At 43.4% G+C, this 18,840-nt stretch overlaps 1 protein-coding gene across 4 annotated transcripts in view; it reads left to right on the forward strand.

Moving 5' to 3' along the window:
* Positions 1-4,958: 4,958 nt before the first annotated feature.
* Positions 4,959-18,840, forward strand: part of LOC112230769 (metal transporter CNNM4) — a 36,557-nt gene continuing 22,675 nt past the window's right edge. For all 4 annotated transcript variants that reach the window (XM_042311132.1, XM_042311133.1, XM_024397047.2 and 1 more), the window contains exons 1-4: positions 4,959-6,409; positions 11,712-11,855; positions 16,568-16,705; positions 16,996-17,165. In XM_042311132.1, coding sequence (XP_042167066.1) covers positions 4,996-6,409; positions 11,712-11,855; positions 16,568-16,705; positions 16,996-17,165 — 1,866 coding nt within the window. In that variant the 5' untranslated portion in view covers positions 4,959-4,995. The remainder of the gene's footprint in view (positions 6,410-11,711; positions 11,856-16,567; positions 16,706-16,995; positions 17,166-18,840) is intronic.

Consider the following 18,840-nt stretch of genomic DNA (forward strand, 5'->3'; position numbering starts at 1 on the left):
ATGGATTGGATTTCTGCAGTATGACGAGATGAAGCGCTATTATTACGTAACTCTAGGTCACGGCAAAGAGGATTTAAAAAAAATCACAGATCTAAAGATAATTAAATCACATCTAGGCCTCCCTCAATATTAAACGGTGACATATTTAAAACTTATGCACACAAATTGAATGACCTAAAGCATTTAATAAGAGATTTGATTATTTCAATCACTACGCTAGTCTATTAGCCTACATTTCGACATGATACAGCCTATTTTAGGATATATTAAAGACTGTTTAAAATACATATGGAGCGAAGACTGAAACAAGTTTTGTTGTTGTCCACCCTCTGTTGGATCCCTCAGCTCAAATGCCATGTACAAAACACCTGGGAATTCCGAGCTCAGAAATATCCAAATTCAGTGCATTCAAGACGATTTGCAACTCAGGGAAAAAATATCTCAGACTGGAAAAATGGCTTTGAACAGTCACCCAACACAGAATTCCAAGTCGGAAACTCCGGCATCTTTCTAGAACTCGACTTTTAGAACTGAAGATCACTGACGTCATGATTTGACCTAGTGTTTTTCCGAGTTCCCAGTTTTCTTGAAAGCACCAAAAGTAACATCCAGTGACCTCGAGGCTTTGAGATATAATGCCACGTTCAAACAACTGCGAACTCAGAAAAACACGAGGTCAAATCATGACCTCAGAGATCTTAAGGTCGGAAAGTCGGAGCTCTGGAAAGCGGCCCGAGTTCCCGAGTTGGAATTTTGAGTTGGATGACCGTTCAAAACTATTTTTCCCCAGTTCCCAGTTGTTTTGAACGCAATGAAGTTGGAGATTTCCAAGTTCCGAGTTCCCAGTCGTTTTGAATACAGCATAATCCCTTATTGCGCGGTCGGACACATTGCCACACCCCAAAAGGAGCAGTCTTCCATAGGAATGAGTGGAATTCTACAGTAGTTCAATAAAAAACTTCAAGGACTAAATGACATTTATTTAAGAATGTGTTTGTTGTAGTGGGGACAGTAAGAGCAAAAAATAATAATTCAACTTTAGACATTTATTTATATTATACACATAAATCAAATCAAACTTGATTTGCCACATGCGCCCGAATACAACAAGTCTAGACTTTACCGTGAAATGCTTACTTACAAGCCCTTAACCAACAGTACAGTTCAAGAAGAAAATATTTACCAAGTAGGCTAAAATAAACAGTACTAAAAAGTAACACAATAAGAAAAACAATAACGAGGCTATATACAGGAGGCACCGGTACCGAGTCATATTATATATTATATATATATGTGTGTGTGTATATACATATATTAGGTTTAGCTCACATAATATAATTTAAAAGTATGCATTAAAGTGTCTGTAATATAATAAATGTGGCAAAAACAAATGTCGACATTAATAAATGCCTTTCTATAGTTCCCTAAATGGTTTTTACAATGGTGGGGGCGTACCAAGATGGAGGCGCCGGTGGCGTCAAAACAGCGCCCCTGTTAGTCATTTAGTGTATATATAAGTCATTGGTTACATCACTGACAGTGACCGCAGCTGTCTCAGTGACAGGAATGACCATCGACCATCCATCTGCACCCCCACTTGGCAAAGACGTCACAGCATTATCCAGATCTGCCCTCGGGTTTGCTTGAATCTGAAAACAACTTTTAGCTACTGTATTGTTGAAACATATTGAACTGAGACCAAAACTGTGTTTCCCACATTGACATTGATGACCTTTTATAAGTTCAACAAAATAGTCACGTTGAGGCATTTATGTTAACTAATTAAGTAAGCCTAAACTGAAATAACAATTAACAAGCAATACGTTGATTCAGCCCTTTTTTATCAAGAGCCTCTGGTTTCTCAAGGGGCTTCCTTCCCTTTGCATCCCACCAGAGGAGGCTGGTGGGAGGAGCTCTAGGAGGACAGGCTCATTGTAATGGCTGGAATAGAATGAACAGAACAATGAAGGCCACTCACCTTCCTCCAGCCTTCATCATTGGTAGCTCCATGGTGAGTCACATCTCGGTTGTTGGAGCAAAAACCCTGTGCTAGGTGAAGAATATCACAGGATATTTTCCATCCGTCCTACATCAACAGCCAAGGACTGCTGCTGTCGTAGTGAATGTGGGATCAAATTATATCAAAAGGGTAAATCAGAGCTAATGAAACAGGATTTTATTGAGCTGATCAACACCCTGAAAGGCTCTGAAAAGCAGCTGATTATCTCTGGCCCCAAGGTTCAGCAGGCTCTTAAGCACTTCACATCCGGCTTAAAGACTACTGCCACTCTGTTGGCATAACTTTTATTGACAATTTCGAACACTTTTTGGAAAGAAAAAATGCTCTACAGAGATGATGGACTCCATCGAAACCATCTCGGAGCCTGGAGCCTCTCTTTACATTTCAAGGCCGCTTTAAGATATTGACACAGAGACAGACCTAGCCCCGCTCAGTGGTTACCCACGAACTCAAGATTCTTCAGTGTGAAAATGTTGCCAAAGTCCAGCTAAGGGAATCACATCCATAAATCAGCATTGTCATCATACTGCAGGCCCGCAACAGGTAAACCTCACTGACTCTTGTTTTAACCCACGTCCTTGCTTGAGGCATCGGCCCGGTGGTTCAGTTCTAGACAATCCTATACTAGACAATCCTATACCAATTCAAATCAATCCTATGGTATATTCTAATAAGGGCTTACCTACTGATCATAGCATGCTTGTGTTAGAGACTCCACCTGACCTGAGAACTGCTGCTGCGGTTTTAGATTTGTTTAGATCCAATTATGGATTTGATGAAGATTCAGACTCCTCAGTCCAACGTGAACATTCTGGTCATTTCTGAAACTTGGTTGAATAATTATGTGCTGGCCTGTGATGTGTCTCTGTCTGGTTATAATGTTTACAGATCAGACAGAATTGGCAGAGGGGGGGTATTGCCATATTTACAATTAAAATGTTTTCTACCTCTGTCCCTATGCAGTTTGATTGTCTCATTCTTAATGTGGGCCTTGGTCATAATAACCAGCTGACACTAGTAGGAGGAGTGTAATCGTACTCCCTCGGCTCCCTCGTTCACTCTTAACTATTTATCTGAATTTCTATGGTAAATCTGAACCATTAATTATGGGCAATTTCAATATTGATTGGAGGATGTCAGTGTGAAATACACTGAAAGGTATTTGCTCTGAGCTAAAACCTGTCTCAGCTGATAACTGGATACTATATGGAAATCTACTTTGATTGATCTTAGATAAATATGTTGCTAGTTGGGTTTTCCTCTGGATTTTAGTGACCATTGCCCAACTGTCTGTGTCAGAGATGTGACAATGCATTAACCTAAGCCTCGTGTCATCACTAAGAGGAACTTTAAAAACTTTACCAGCTTTTTTACATGATCTTTATTTTATTGACCTTGATTGTATCTCAGCTATCCCTGAACCTGATTTAGCTTTAAGCTTTTTTGCAAATGTATTCAATACTATTGGAGATAATCATGCCCCCTCCAAATGTCCCCTTTCGTGGTTAGAGCATTGGGCCAGTGACCGAAAGGTTGCTGGATCGAATCCCCGAGCTGACAAGGTAAAAATCTGTCGTTCTGCCCCTGGACAAGGCAGTTAACCCACTGTTCCTAGGCCGTCATTGTAAATAAGAATTTATTCTTAACTGACTTGAATCCAGCGAGTCTCTGCATACAAATAGATTGGTATTTGAATTGACAATGATTTATTGTTAAAAAATTATACAAATGAGCTTGTTAAGAAACTAAGATTTAAAGTGGGATTTTTCACTATAAAGATTTAAAATGACAAGTTATCAAATCCGTTCACAGGTAGTTAACTCTGGAGACTCCTTTTGGCGTAAACCGGCCTTTAGTTGTTCTGCTCCATATATTTGGAATAATTTCCAAAAAACAGTACACAGTACAGCCTTAGTGTCCCTATTGGAGATTAAACAGTGGACAGAGGAATTTTATAATGAAGAATGTGTTTAGTTGATCCTGTTTTGTGTATATTTATGTTTGTCTGTGCAATTTGTGTCGTGCTGTATTTAATATTTTTGTTCTCTGAAATTCTATAAGCAGAGCTCCCTTTAAAAAGAGACACTTTTCTAAAATAAAACATTTTAAAGAAAAGAAGGGAAACCACGTTTGACTCCGTTCCATTAATTCAATTCAAGCCATTACAATGAGCCCGTCCTCCTATAGCTCCTCTCATCAGCCTCCTCTGCATCATACATTAGGAGCGGGTACAGAGCCAGAGAGATGCTGGTTGAGACTACAGATGCAGTGTGCGGCACTTTATATAACAGCTTTGTCTCTGACTGAATACAAACCGATGGGCACCACCACCACTTTGCTGCATTGCCTTGGGCCTTTATGGCAAAATGTGAGGATGCCAGTTAATTGTGGATAATATACCTTGGGCTGATATCAAGATGAAAGAGATGAATAATTGATTATGTTCATTGATAGGCTTTATAATGTACAATTGTATGTGGCTATAAAGTTTATGGGCTATAAACACAATCATAATGGTGAGTCTAATAAATGACAGATAAACTACAGAATGCAATTAGCAAACACTCAAATTGCTCAAACTAAAGTTTGTGTGCAAGATACAGTAGGTTAATTACATATAAATAGAATGATTTATTACATTTCTATGGTTCGTTCTACATAGCATTACGCTTGCCTTAGTCTCCCATGCACGCGCACGACCATGCGACATGAGAAAACTGCAGCGCGGTCCCTCGTGAACGTGCAGCTCCGAATATTGCCCGACAGTAGCCCAATATCAAACCCAAACAGTAGCCAAAAAAAACAAATCCTGCATAGTAACGTGTTCAGGATGGCGTGTGTTTGTGTGTGGGACTGTACTTGCCGTTTCCGATAGGCGGTGCTTTAGGGCTATTACCGTACTAGAGGGGCGGGGCCGGAGGGACATCAGTAAGTGACGTCAGCTCCCAGTTCGCCAGCGACAGAGTGAAACAAACATGGCGACAGAATGGAGCGGGCAGCAAGGCTACGTTCTGACTCTAATCGTTTTCCTTTGGAGTGCAGTCGAGGGACGCACGGAAACGGCCACGTCGAGTGTCAGCAACAGCGGGACCCAGGTGCTCGGTATGCGGCTGGAGAGGAGCGACAAACCGGCTACGACCACTGACGACGGGGTCATACAGGTAACGGAGGAGAGCACAGTGCAGCTCCGGTTCTACGGTGTGCAGCTCAACTCGGGCACCTGGGCGCAGATCCGCTTCACGGAACGAGGGGATGGGAGCGATGAGGGGGGGGACAATAACATTATTGACGACACACCTAACAGGACTTGTGTTGATTTCACCAAAGACTTCAGCATCGCGACCTACATGAACATCAGTAGCCGGGGGACCACAGGGATACTCAGCATAAACATTAAACCCCTTCGAAAGAGCGAGCCGCACAAGGAATATGGGTTGTGCATCAAGAGTTTGGCCAATGGCAGGTGGGCTCTGCTCGGGGATAGCGACGGGAGACTCCGGGTGGTAGAGGGGGAGAAAACTCTCCTCCCCCTGTGGTTCCAGATCATCCTTATCTGTTGTCTGTTGGTGCTGTCTGGCATGTTCAGCGGGCTGAACCTGGGGCTCATGGCTCTGGACCCCATGGAGCTCCGTATAGTCCAGAGTTGTGGTTCAGAGAAGGAAAAAAAATATGCCCGCAAAATTGAGCCCATCCGGAGTAAGGGGAACTACCTTCTCTGCTCGCTGCTGCTTGGCAATGTCCTGGTCAACACCACACTCACCATCCTCCTGGATGACTTAATAGGCTCTGGGCTGGGCGCCGTGGTCGCCTCCACAGTGGGTATCGTGATTTTCGGCGAGATCGTCCCCCAGGCGCTGTGCTCTCGCCACGGGCTGGCGGTGGGCGCCAACACCATCCAGGTGACCAAGTTCTTCATGTTGCTCACCTTCCCGCTCTCCTTCCCCGTCAGCAAGCTCCTAGACGTGCTCCTAGGCCAGGAGATCGGCACTGTGTATAACCGCGAGAAGCTGGTGGAGATGCTCAGGGTGACGGAACCCTACAACGACCTGGTCAAAGAGGAGCTCAACATGATCCAAGGAGCTCTGGAACTCCGGAGTAAGACGGTTGAGAGTGTGATGACTCCGTTGGCACACTGTTTCATGATCCAGAATGACGCGGTCCTCGACTTCAACACCATGTCGGAGATCATGGAGAGTGGCTACACGCGTATCCCCGTGTTTGACGACGAGCGCTCCAACATCGTGGACATCCTGTACGTGAAGGACCTGGCGTTCGTGGACCCAGACGACTGCACCACCCTGAAGACCATCACTAAGTTCTACAACCACCCGGTCCACTTTGTGTTCCACGACACTCGACTGGACTCCATGCTGGAAGAGTTCAAGAAAGGTGTGTGTGTCTGGAGGATGGTTGTGTGTGTGTGTTTGAAAGGTGTGTGTGTCTGGAGGATGGTTGTGTGTGTGTGTTTGAAAGGTGTGTGCGTCTGGAGGATGGTTGTGTGTGTGTGTTTGAAAGGTGTGTGCGTCTGGAGGATGGTTGTGTCTGTGTGTGTTTGTGTGTTTGTGCACGTGTCATACACCATCATGCTTACATACATGGTTGATCTATTTCAAATGCATTAATCTCTCCACATAATCAATAGGCTACACGGTACACACACACACACAGCGATGTGCCTGCCATATGGTGTGGACACACCCCGTGGCTGTATTGACGTGGGTATCGACGAGTGGAATATCTCGACGCAGTTGTCACGGCAGGGAACCAATGTGATGCACACCACAATCTAGGGGTCAGCAACTCTGACCCTGGAGAGCTACATAGACACGGGGTACAGATTTTAGTCCCAGACTTGCACTAATCACACATTTAATTGAATCAGGTGTGTTCGTGATGGGCTGGAATGAAAGCCTGTATAGGTAGCCTAGTTCTCCAGTTACCCCTCCCATAATTAGTTCAGAGTAAATCAATTTCAATTCAATCCCTTTTTGACAGCATCCCTTTTGATTTAAACAACACTTTCCATACATGTTTATTCATGGGGAGAAGTAGTCAGAAAAGGACCTGAACTTGGACTTTTGGGACCTGAATGCCAAAACACTCACAAGATAAAAGTGCTCGAAGTGAACCATATTTTTTTGCATACCCCACCATACATAAACGGATGAGTTTGCTATCATTTAAAAGCTTACAAACATGGTTGTCAAACTCATTTCTTCATATTCCCATATGTTGTAGGTTAGACCCTACCGTACATCCATCTGAAGTGTTGTAGGTTAGACCCTACCGTACATCCATCTGAAGTGTTGTAGGTTAGACCCTACCGTACATCCATCTGAAGTGTTTGTGTTGTGCCCGCCGCCATATGTTGAGACACAACTTGCGATTGAATACAGGGTGGAAGTCATTTTCATCATAGAAATAGAATTCATAGATTGTACCGATCCCTTTAGACCACTGCAATTTAGCTTGTTAACCAATTGAAATTGAATTACTGTCACAAAGATGGCTGCCGGTCCACGCGCCGTTAAATGTCAACTTAAATGGTCTTGACTATTCTATTACCTATATTTATATGGTTTCTTTAGTTTTCCTATGGAGTAGTGACAGTATAATTTAAAACAACAGATATTCCCATTCAAATCAACATTCTCAACATGTGTGGGTCTCCAACCATCTTTGCAGTACCATTTGAAATTCTAAAGTTTTAGTACATTTGTCAGCCAAAACATGACATCCTCCCTGTATTCAAGAGCATGCTGTGTCTCAACAGATGGCGGGCACAACACAACTCGGGTGATGTAGCAAAATAGGGTCGAAGCTACAACATATGCAAATATTTAAAAAGTCTGAGTTGATGCGTTTTCAGGTAATTGACATCAAAGGTATAAAAACATTTTTTTTAAATTTAAGAAACCCATATCTCAACTGTTTATCTTTTCTAGTGATGAAGACATGGATGTGTCATGGTATGGTGGAGTATGGAAAATTGGTTAACTTTGAGCACCTATCTATGGAATGTTTTGCCTTGGTTCAAAAAGTCACTTTCTAAGCACTTTTACAATGGGCAAATATGTATGGAAGGTTTCATTCAAACCAAAAGGGGTGATGTCCAAAAAAAGTCCATTCTGTTGTCGTTTAGCTCTTAAGAGTAGAAGGGCCACGCAGGAGAGAGCATTCATTGGGCTAGTGCTGCGATCATCACTCAGCCTTAGGTCTATACAGGGTCTAGGCTGTTGTTGAAATACAAAACATTAAGAAAATCTTCCTAATATTAAGTTGCACCCCCCCCCACACGCCCTTTTGCCCTCAGAACAGCCTCAATTCGTCGGGGCATGGACTTTACAAGGTGTCGAAAGCGTTCCACAGGGACGCTGGCCCATGTTGATTCCAACGCTTCCCACAGTTGTATCAAGTTGACTGGATGTCCTTTGGGTGGTGGACCATTCTTGATACACAGGGGAAACTGTTGAGCGTGAAAAACCCAGCAGCGTTGCAGTTCTTCACACAAACTGGTGTGCCTAGCACCTACTACCACACCTCGTTCAAAGGCACTTAAATCTAGTCTTGCCCATTCACCCACTGAATGGCACACATACACAAATCAGGCCTCAATTGTCGTAAGGCTTTAAAATCCTTCTTTAACCTGTCTCCTCCCCTTCATCTACACTGATTTGAAGTGTATTTACTAAGTGACATCAATAAGGGATCATAGCATTCACCTGGTCAGTCTATGTCATGGAAAGAGCAGGTGTTCTTAATGTTTTGTATAGTCAGTGTATATTAACCCTTTACACTCTTGGGAATTGGCCTATATGGACAGGACTAAATTGAAATGTTTCTTACAGATATTTACTGTACTTTGCCTCATTTGTTAACAACAAAACCTTATTTGTTTGAACTCTGGATACATTCAGTAACATAAGAATATTCCTGGAAAACGTGGGGTACAGTTGAAGTCGGAAGTTTACATCAACCTTAGCTAAACATTTAAAATCAGTTTTTCACAATTCCTGACATTTAATCCTAGTAACAAATCCCTGTCCTTAGGTCAGTTAGGATCACCACTTTACTTCAAAATGTGAAATGTCAGAATAATTCATAGTAGAGATTTCTTTCAGCATTTCTTTCTTTCATCACATTCCCAGTGGGTCAGATGTTTACACACACTCAATTAGTATTTGGTAGTATTGCCTTTAAATTGTTGAACTTGGGTGAAATGTTTCGGGTAGCCTTCCACAAGTTTCCCACAATAAGTTGGGTGAATTTTGGCCCATTCCTCCTGACAGAGCTGGTGTAACTGAGTCAGGTTTGTGGGCCTCCTTGCTCGCACACTCTTTTTCAGTGCTGCCCACAGATTTTCTATTGGATTGAGGTCAGAGCTTTGTGATGGCCACTCCATTACCTTGACTTTGTTGTCCTTAAGCCATTTTGCCACAACTTTGGAAGTATGCTTGTGGTCATTTTCCATTTGGGAGACCCATTTGCGACCAAGCTTTAACTTCCTGACTGATGTCTTGAGATGTTGCATCAATATATCCACATCATTTTCCTGCCTCATGATGCCACTATTTTGTGAAGTGCACCAGTCCCTCCTGCAGCAATGCACCCCCACAGCATGATGCTGCCACCCCCGTGCTTCACGGTTGGGATGGTGTTCTTCGGCTTGCAAGCGACCCCCTTTTTCCTCCAAACATAACGGTGGTCATTATGGCCAAACAGTTATATTTTGTTTCATCAGACCAGAGGACATTTCTCCAAAAAGTACGATCTTTGTCCCCATGTGCAGTTACAAACTGTAGTCTGGCTTTTTATTGCAGTTTTTGAGCATTGGCTTCTGAGCAGTGCTGAGTGGCCGTTCAGGTTATGTCGATATAGGACTCGTTTTACTGTGGCTATAGATACTTTTGTACCTGTTTCCTCCAGCATCTTCACAAGGTCCTTTGCTGTTGTTCTGGGATTGATCTGTACTTTTCACACCAAAGTACGTTAATCTCTAGGAGACAGAACGCGTCTCCTTCCTGAGCGGTATGACGGCTGCGTGGTCCCATGGTGTTTATACTTGCGTACTATTGTTTGTACAGATGAACGTGGTACCTTCAGGCGTTTGGAAATTGCTCCCAAGGATGAACCAGACTTGTGGAGGTCTACAATTGTTTTTCTGAGGTCTTGGCTGATTTCTTTTGATTTTCCCATGATGTCAAGCAAGCAAAACTCAGGCACTGAATTTGGAGGTAGGCATAGAAATACATCCACAGGTACACCTCCAATTGACTCAAATTATGTCAATTAGCCTATCAGAAGCTTCTAAAGCCATGACATAATTTTCTGGAATTTTCCAAGCTGTTTAAAGGCACAGTCAACTTAGTGTATGTAAACTTCTGACCCACTGGAATTGTGATACAGTGAATTATAAGTGAAATAATCTGTCTGTAAAAAAATGTTGGAAAAATGACTTGTGTCATGCACAAAGTAGATGTCCTAACCGACTTGCCAAAACTATAGTTTGTTAACTAGAAATGTGTGGAGTTGTTGAAAAACAACTTTCAATGACTCCAACCTAAGTGTATGTAAACTTCCGACTTCAACTGTCGGTGCATGATAAGACGAAGCAATGACAAGGGTTTGAGTGAGGGGACTAACTGCTGTCTCCCAACACACCTCTCTAAAGTGTGCACCGTAGTAATTGCAATGCAGTCTTATGACTCAAAGAAGAGTCTTGAACTATAAGGTGCTTTTTAGAACTCTCCTAGCTATGTCGTTAAGGAACTAGAAAATGTTCTTCTTAACAGACAAACGGCACTGACCGAACCTAACAACCGTCACGGCTATATAATCACTGTGACCTCACTCTTCTGACCCAGTGGTGTCTCTACTCTTTATTGGCTGCAGAATTTGAGATGTTAGCAGTGTTGTCAGTGGAATGGGCATTTGTTTTGTAATGTTTGTTTGTTAGGTTGACTTGACAGCCAATCACTTCCCACTTCCTGTGGCTGAATATTATACATTATGTGACAGAAATGGTGAAATACACGGCACAGTGTGTTCCCAACTCTAACACTTGGAGAGGAGAAGAGGGAAGTTAAGAGAGTGAGTGGATTACCCCTTCTGTCTTTTTATTCCCATCCCCCTTTCTTGTTCCAGACTTAGAGCTTAAAGAGAGGAGAACTGGGGGAACTGCCAGAGGGAGATGAGATGACTTCTATACAGTGCACTAAAGTACCCCCAGGGACCAGGCACAGTCTCTCCTCTCAACCTTCAGACCGCAGTACTGACTGACTGACTGGCTGCAGTACTGACTGACTGACTGCAGTACTGACTGACTGACTGACTGACTGACTGACTGCAGTACTGACTGCAGTACTGACTGACTGACTGACCGCAGTACTGACTGACCGCAGTACTGACTGACCGCAGTACTGACTGACTGACTGGGAGAACTGGGGGAACTGCCAGAGGGAGATGAGATGACTTACTATACAGTGCACTAAAGTACCCCCAGGGACCAGGTACAGTCTCTCCTCTCAACCTTCAGAAATCCCCCCGACAGAACTGACTGACTGACCGCAGTACTGACTCCAGTACTGATGGATCTTGGTCTTGTCACTGTCTCATTGGTATACACTATGTTGTGGTCTTGGTCTTGTGGGTTTTAAGTCTTGACTCTAACTCTGGTGTGCTACTCTTCTAGGTAAATCCCACCTGGCCATCGTTCAGAAGGTGAACAACGAGGGGGAGGGGGACCCCTTCTACGAGGTGCTGGGATTGGTCACCTTGGAGGACGTCATCGAGGAGATCATCAAATCAGAGATCCTGGATGAGTCCGACCTTTATAGTGAGTCAAACTACACGTCGACAATGGATCAATCCGGAGTCCGTTTACTTAAACTGTAGTGACCTGTTGGGTGACAATATTAGCATATCACTTGTGAATTATAAACTCAGCAAAAAAAGAAACGTTGTTTATTTTCAGAAAACTTAACATGTGTAAATATTTGTATGAATATAACAAGATTGAACAACTGAGGCATAAACTGAACAAGTTCCACAGACATGTGACTAACAGAAATGGAGTAATGTGTCCCTGAACAAAGGGGGGGTCAAAATAAAAAATAACTGGTGTGGCCACCAGCTGCATTAAGTACTGCAATGCATCTCCTCCTCATGGACTGCACCAGATTTGCCAGTTCTTGCTGTGAGATGTTACCCCACTCTTCCACCAAGGCACCTGCAAATTCCTGGACATTTCTGGGCAGAATGGCCCTAGCCCTCACTCTCCGATCTAACAGGTCCCAGACATGCTCAATGGGATTGAGATCTGGGCTCTTCGCTGGCCATGGCAGAACATTGACATTCCTGTCTTGCAGGAAATCACGCACAGAACGAGCAGTATGGCTGGTGGCATTGTCATGCAGGAGTGGCATTGTCATGCTGGAGGGTCATGTCAGGATGAGCTTGCAGGAAGGGTACCACATGAGGGAAGAGGATGTCTTCGCTGTGACACACAGCGTTGAGATTGCCTGCAATGACAACAAGCTCAGTCCGATGATGCTGTGACACACCGCCCCAGACCATGACGGACCCTCCACCTCCAAATCGATCCCGCTCCAGAGTACAAGCCTTGGTGTAACGCTAATTTCTTCAACGATAAACGGGAATCCGACCATCACCCCTGGTGAGACAAAACCGTGACTCGTCAGTGAAGTGCACTTTTTGCCAGTCCTGTCTTGTCCAGCAACGATGGGTTTGTGCCCATAAGCGACGTTGTTGCCGGTGATATCTGGTGAGGACCTGCCTTACAACAGGCCTACAAGCCCTCAGTCCAGCCTCTCTCAGCCTATTGCGGACAGTCTGAGCACTGATGGAGGGATTGTGCGTTCCTTGTGTAACTCAGGCAGTTGTTGTTGCCATCCTGTACCTGTCCCGCAGGTGTGATGTTAGGATGTACCGATCCTGTGCAGGTGTTGTTACACGTGGTCTGCCACTGAGGACAATCGGCTGTCCGTCCTGTCTCCCTGTAGCACTGTCTTAGGCGTCTCACAGTCAGGACATTGCAATTTATTGCCCTGGCCACATCTGCAGTCCTCATGCCTCCTTGCAGGATGCCTAAGGCACGTTCACGCAGATGAGTAGGGACCCTAGGCATCTTTCTTTTAGGTGTTTTTCAGAGTCAGTAAAAAGGCCTCTTTAGTGTCCTAAGTTTTCATAACTGTGACCTTAATTGCCTACCGTCTGTAAGCTGTTAGTGTCTTAACGACCGTTCCACAGGTGCATGTTCATTAATTGTTTATGGTTCATTGAACAAGCATGGGAAACTGTTTTTAAATAATTTACAATGAAGGTCTGTGAAGTTATTTGGATTTTTACCAATTATCTTTGAAAGACAGGGTCCTGAAAAAGGGATGTTTCTTTTTTTGTTGAGTTTATATTATCACCTGTGAATGATGCCCAGCATAAGAAACAATACCTTTTATTTTGTGACTTTTTCGAATCATAGTCGCACACCTCATGTTGCCTAGCCCATAGGCCTATATGTTTTGATAATGTTTGTATCACAACTAAAGTGGCCAAATAACTTCTCCAAATGAAGCACATTAATCTGCTTTACAAGGCATGTAGAGCCTAACTGGCCTACATAAGCAGGGTGTGAGTTTCAAGTTTGGGGAAGATTTCACTATAAAAAAAGCACATTTATAATAAGAGCATTACATGAATAATCGTATTTGCGGTCACTTTTGATGATGGTGTTTTCCGTGTGTGCATTGTTGTGCTTATAATGTGGAGAAATAGCCTAATAGTTTATCACATTTTAAGCTAAATGTTCTGATCTGTAGCGTCAGCCTCATTGAGAAAAAAGGTTTTTTGACGCTAGTGGTTGTATTTTGGGGGGATTGCATCCCACAACTGTCCCAGACCGTTTGGAATATGTATTTCTCGCACAGAATAGAATGGGTCGGTTTTTGTACTATGGTGGATAGTAGATTGACATCAGCTAGTGCGTTTGCTGTTCGTTAGGCCTACTCATCTTATTGGCTGACAAAAGTTAATGTGGACAGTTCTTCCAATATCTTCAATATGCGCCTCAGAATTGGATAAGGACGCGCACAGTTGCCTCCCCAATGTGTCTGTCTTCACTTGTAGCCTGTGAAAAAGACCGGATCTCGTGATGCAGAGCCATGTGAGTGAGAGGTGCTTCGGCGCATGCAGCACTCGGGGAGAAGGGAACAACGGCCACTGGCCGCAAAAGGCATGGACTCTTTTAGGGTGCTTTACGGCCACACATAGGGGTTACCGCAGAAAAATTAGAGGCGTTATCAAGTGCTTGTCAAATTGTGAATGAGAGACTGATGAAGTGTGTACAGCCTGCGCAATAAACAGCTCACGCGTTTCAAGTGACTTTGTTCAAATCATATGGCATCGCCAGATCAGGTCCTAACTTAAGGACAACTCTGAGTATGCTATTCTGTTCTTATGAAATAGACATTTTCTTCATAGCATGTTTCTTTAGACCTGTCTAAAATAAATCATGGATTTATTGTGAAGGTGTAGGCTCTATTACATGGATTTATTAGACTTTTTAAAATGTAGATATTCCAAAGGTCTGCATCAGTGGCTTGTAGGTGTGTGGAAGCCAGGAGATGCTACATGTGTTTGTTATCTAACGATGAATTACCGTGAGGCCGACAGTTATTTGCTTGACAGTCACCGGCTGACGAAATTTTGTGACCGCCACAGCCCTACTCAGACCTAAAGAAATGCCAGCCCGGTAGCCATGAAGTGCTTTGAAAGGCTGGTCATGGCTCACTTCAACACCGTCATCCCGGAAACCTTAGACCCACTTCAATTCGCATACCGCCCAACAGATCCACAGATGACGCAATCTCAATCACACTCCATACAGCCCTTTCCCACCTGGACAAAAGGAACACCTATGTGAGAATGCTGTTCATTAACTACAGCTCAGCATTCAACACCATAGTGTCCACAAAGCTCATCACTAAGCTAAGGACCCTAGGGCTCAACACCTCCCTCTGCAACTGGATCTTGGACTTTCTGACCGGCCGCCCCCAGGTGGTAAGGGTAGGCAACAACACGTCTGCCATGCTGATCCTCAACATGGGGGCCCCTCAGGGGTGCGTGCTTAGTCCCCTCCTGTACTCCCTGTTCACCCATGACTGCGTGGCCAAGCACGACTCCAACACTGTCAAGTTTGCTGACGACACAACAGTGTTAGGCCTGATCAACAACAACGATGAGACCGCCTATAGAGAAGGAGGTCAGAGACCTGGCAGTGTGGTGCCAAGACAACAACCTCTCCCTCAACGTGAACAAGACAAAGGAGATGATCGTGAACTACAGGAAAAGGAGGGCCGAACACGCCCCCATTCATGTCGATGGGCTGTAGTGGAGCGGGTTGAGAGTTTTCAGTTCCTTGGTGTTCACATCACCAGAAAACTATCATGGTCCAAACACACCAAGAAAGTTGTGAAGTTGGCATGACAACACCTTTTCTCCCTCAGGAGACTGAAAAGATTTGGCATGGGTCTCCAGATCCTCAAAAATGGGTCTCCAGATCCTCACCCAAGTCATAGACTGTTCTCTCTGCTACCACACGGCAAGCTGTACCAGAGTGCCAAGTCTAGGTCCAAAAGGTTCCTCAATAGCTTCTACTCCCTAGCCATCAGACTGCAAAACAATTAATAAAATAGGCACCCAGACTATTTGCATTGACACCCCCCCTCCCTTTGTTTTTACACTACTACTACTCGCTGTTTATTATCTATGCATAGTTACTTCACCCCTATGTACAAATTACCTTGACTAACCTGTACCCCCGCACATTGACTCGGTACCGGTACCCCCTGTATATAGCCTCAATATTGTTCATTTTTACTTTAGTTTATTTAGTAAATATTTTGGTAACTTTTTTTCTTAACTGAATTGTTGGTTAAGTGCTTGTGCGCATTTCGCGCTAAGGTCAACCTGTTGTATTCGTATGTGACATACGATTTGTTTTGAATCATACAATCAGAATCTTCTCAAACTCTCACACAACAATAAAGGTTATCCGAACTACCAGTAGTCTTCATAAACAACTGAACAGATAAACAAACACAGTGTAAATGACAATAAAACTAACTAAATACCGGTTGGAATCAGTCAATGGAATCCGCCAAGAACAGAAAGGCCACGGAGAACAGCAGAGACCACCGGAGATGGGTAGTCCAACAATGTACATTAGTAGATCTGAGCCTTGTTGTTATTGTGACACGATTACAATACAAACTTTTTTAAATACAACAAACGGTTAAATACAACAAACAAACGGAGTAAAGGAGCTTCCGAACTGAGGGTTGAACACTTCCTCATTCCCACCACTGTCAACCATCTTTTGTGCAGCTGATGCTGGCTGTTTCATAGGAAATGAAAAGGTAAGCTCCCCATTTGGGAGGAGAAGCACTGAGGCGGTTCAGACAAATTCAGGGCCGTCACAACACGGGTCAGTGCTAAACATGTTAGTTGCTGTTTTCCCTCTCCTCTCTCCAGCTGACAATCGGAACAGAAAGAAGGTGGACCCTAACAAGAGAACGCGTGACTTCTCTGCTTTTAAACACACGGAGAATGAGTGCAAGGTGAAGATCTCTCCCCAGTTGATGCTGGCTGCACATCGCTTCCTGGCTACAGGTGAGTGGACTGTCATAAGCACGTATGAGCCTTCCTAATGTCTTATAATACATTTTATAATCAATGGTCTCTCTAAATCAATCTATTTGTATCAACAGAACAGCTGGTATTTAGTCTGGATGATAATGGGATTAGACAGAATTCTCATCAGTTTTATGATGCATCTTAATGCATCATACACCCTTTAAGTGTTACCGATCTGTCTGAATTGAAGGCGCTATCTGTAAGTCTGATTTCCAGGTGTCTCTCTCTCCCCGTTCAACCCTCACCCCCTCTCTCCTTTCCAACAGAGGTGAGTCTGTTCAGTCCCTGTCAGGTCACTGAGAAGGTGTTACTGAGGATCCTGAGGCACCCTGATGTCATCCAGGAGATCAAATTCAATGACGGCGACAAGCGATCCGCTCTACACTACATCTACCAGAGAGGCAAACCTGTCGACTACTTCATACTCATACTGCAGGTACCCATTACTCTCTCTCTCTCTTGCTCTCCCTCTCTCTCACACACCTCTACATCTAGCATAGAGGCAAATGTATATCAATGACTTTGTACTCATACTGCAGGTACACTCACGCGTGTGCAAAAGCACACGCACCTGAACTGCAATACCACATTGTGGCATCTATTCTATTCTTACAGGTTTCCTTTTTTTATTAAACCTTTATTTAACTAGGCAGAGAGACGTAGACTGCTCACCGACAGCTTTAAACATAATCTGTCTGAAATCTGACTTGCCTACTACTTAATAAAACTGCATACTCTTGACTAATCGTACTACGTACTGTTTAGTACGTTCTAAATGCAGTAAGTAACAAATATCAACATTACTACTCAGCCAAACTGAGAATTCATCATCTAATGCGTAATTGCATTGATTCCTGCCATCCGTTCATTCTGGTAAAGCTCGTCACCATATCTGATTATCAGCGGGTCTCAAGACGATTCTCTTATCAATAGTGTGCAGAAAATTCTACTAGATGACAAGCCCAAATGTATGAAATCCTAGCAAAAAAAGCATAAAACATTTTTGAAATGTCACGTGCTCTAAAGTCTGTTCTATTTTCGCATACCCAACATCTCTACTATTTAAAACGCAAGTACGGGTATTCAGGCACAGACTTCTTGACTGTGAATTAGGCTCAGCTGTGTGGTTCCTTTGGTGTGACTCAGCCTACTGGCTTCAGCTGTTTAAGTGTACAGCACAATGTACAGAGCCTAGTGAAAGTCTACACACCCCTTTGTTGTACACTGTTCAGATTTTTCTGAAAGGGATTCATTTGTTGATGTTTTTTTGTACAGATCTACTTCACATATTTCAAAGTGAAAGAAAGTTAGAGAAATGTAAATGAATTAAAAATAAGATGACGAAGATGTCTTGATTGTGTATGTCTTCACACCCCAGAGTTAATATTTGGTAGAAACACCTTTAGCTGCCTAATAACTCTTAGGGCAACCTATGTCATTAGTTATTGACAAAATTGCCCAAGGTCAGTCAGTTTTTTTTAAAGCAGATTTAAGTGCTTACAGGTGTGCATGTGTGTGCGTGTGTGTGTGTGTGTGTCAAGTGACCTTGTGTGACGCTTAGCTGTGGGGCAGACCTGCTCTTCACTAATTGATCCCTTTTATGTAAGGAGAAACCGAAAGAGGGAAGAGGAGTGGAGAGAGAGGGAGGATTGGAAAGGGGAGGAAAATACAGTTGATGTCGGAACTTTATATACACTTAGGTTGGAGTCATTAACTCGTTTTCCAACCACTCCACACATTTCTTGTTAACAAACTATAGTTTTGGCAAGTCGGTTAGGACATCTACATTGTGCATGACACAAGTCATTATTCCAACAATTGTTTACGGACAGATTATTTCACTTATAATTCACTGTATCACAATTCCAGTGGGTCAGAAGTTTACATACACTAAGTTGACTGTGCCTTTAAACAGCTTGGAAAATTCCAGAAAATGATGTCATGGCTTTAGAATCTTCTGATAGGCTAACTGACATCATTTGAGTCAATTGGAGGTGTACCTGTGGATATATTTCAAGGCCTACCTTCAAACTCAGTGCCTCTTTGCTTGACATCATGGGAAAATCAAAAGAAATCAGCCAAGACCACAGAAAAATAAATTGTAGACCTCC

The sequence above is a fragment of the Oncorhynchus tshawytscha genome, linkage group LG33, assembly GCF_018296145.1.
Source record: "Oncorhynchus tshawytscha isolate Ot180627B linkage group LG33, Otsh_v2.0, whole genome shotgun sequence".
NCBI lineage: Eukaryota > Metazoa > Chordata > Actinopteri > Salmoniformes > Salmonidae > Oncorhynchus > Oncorhynchus tshawytscha.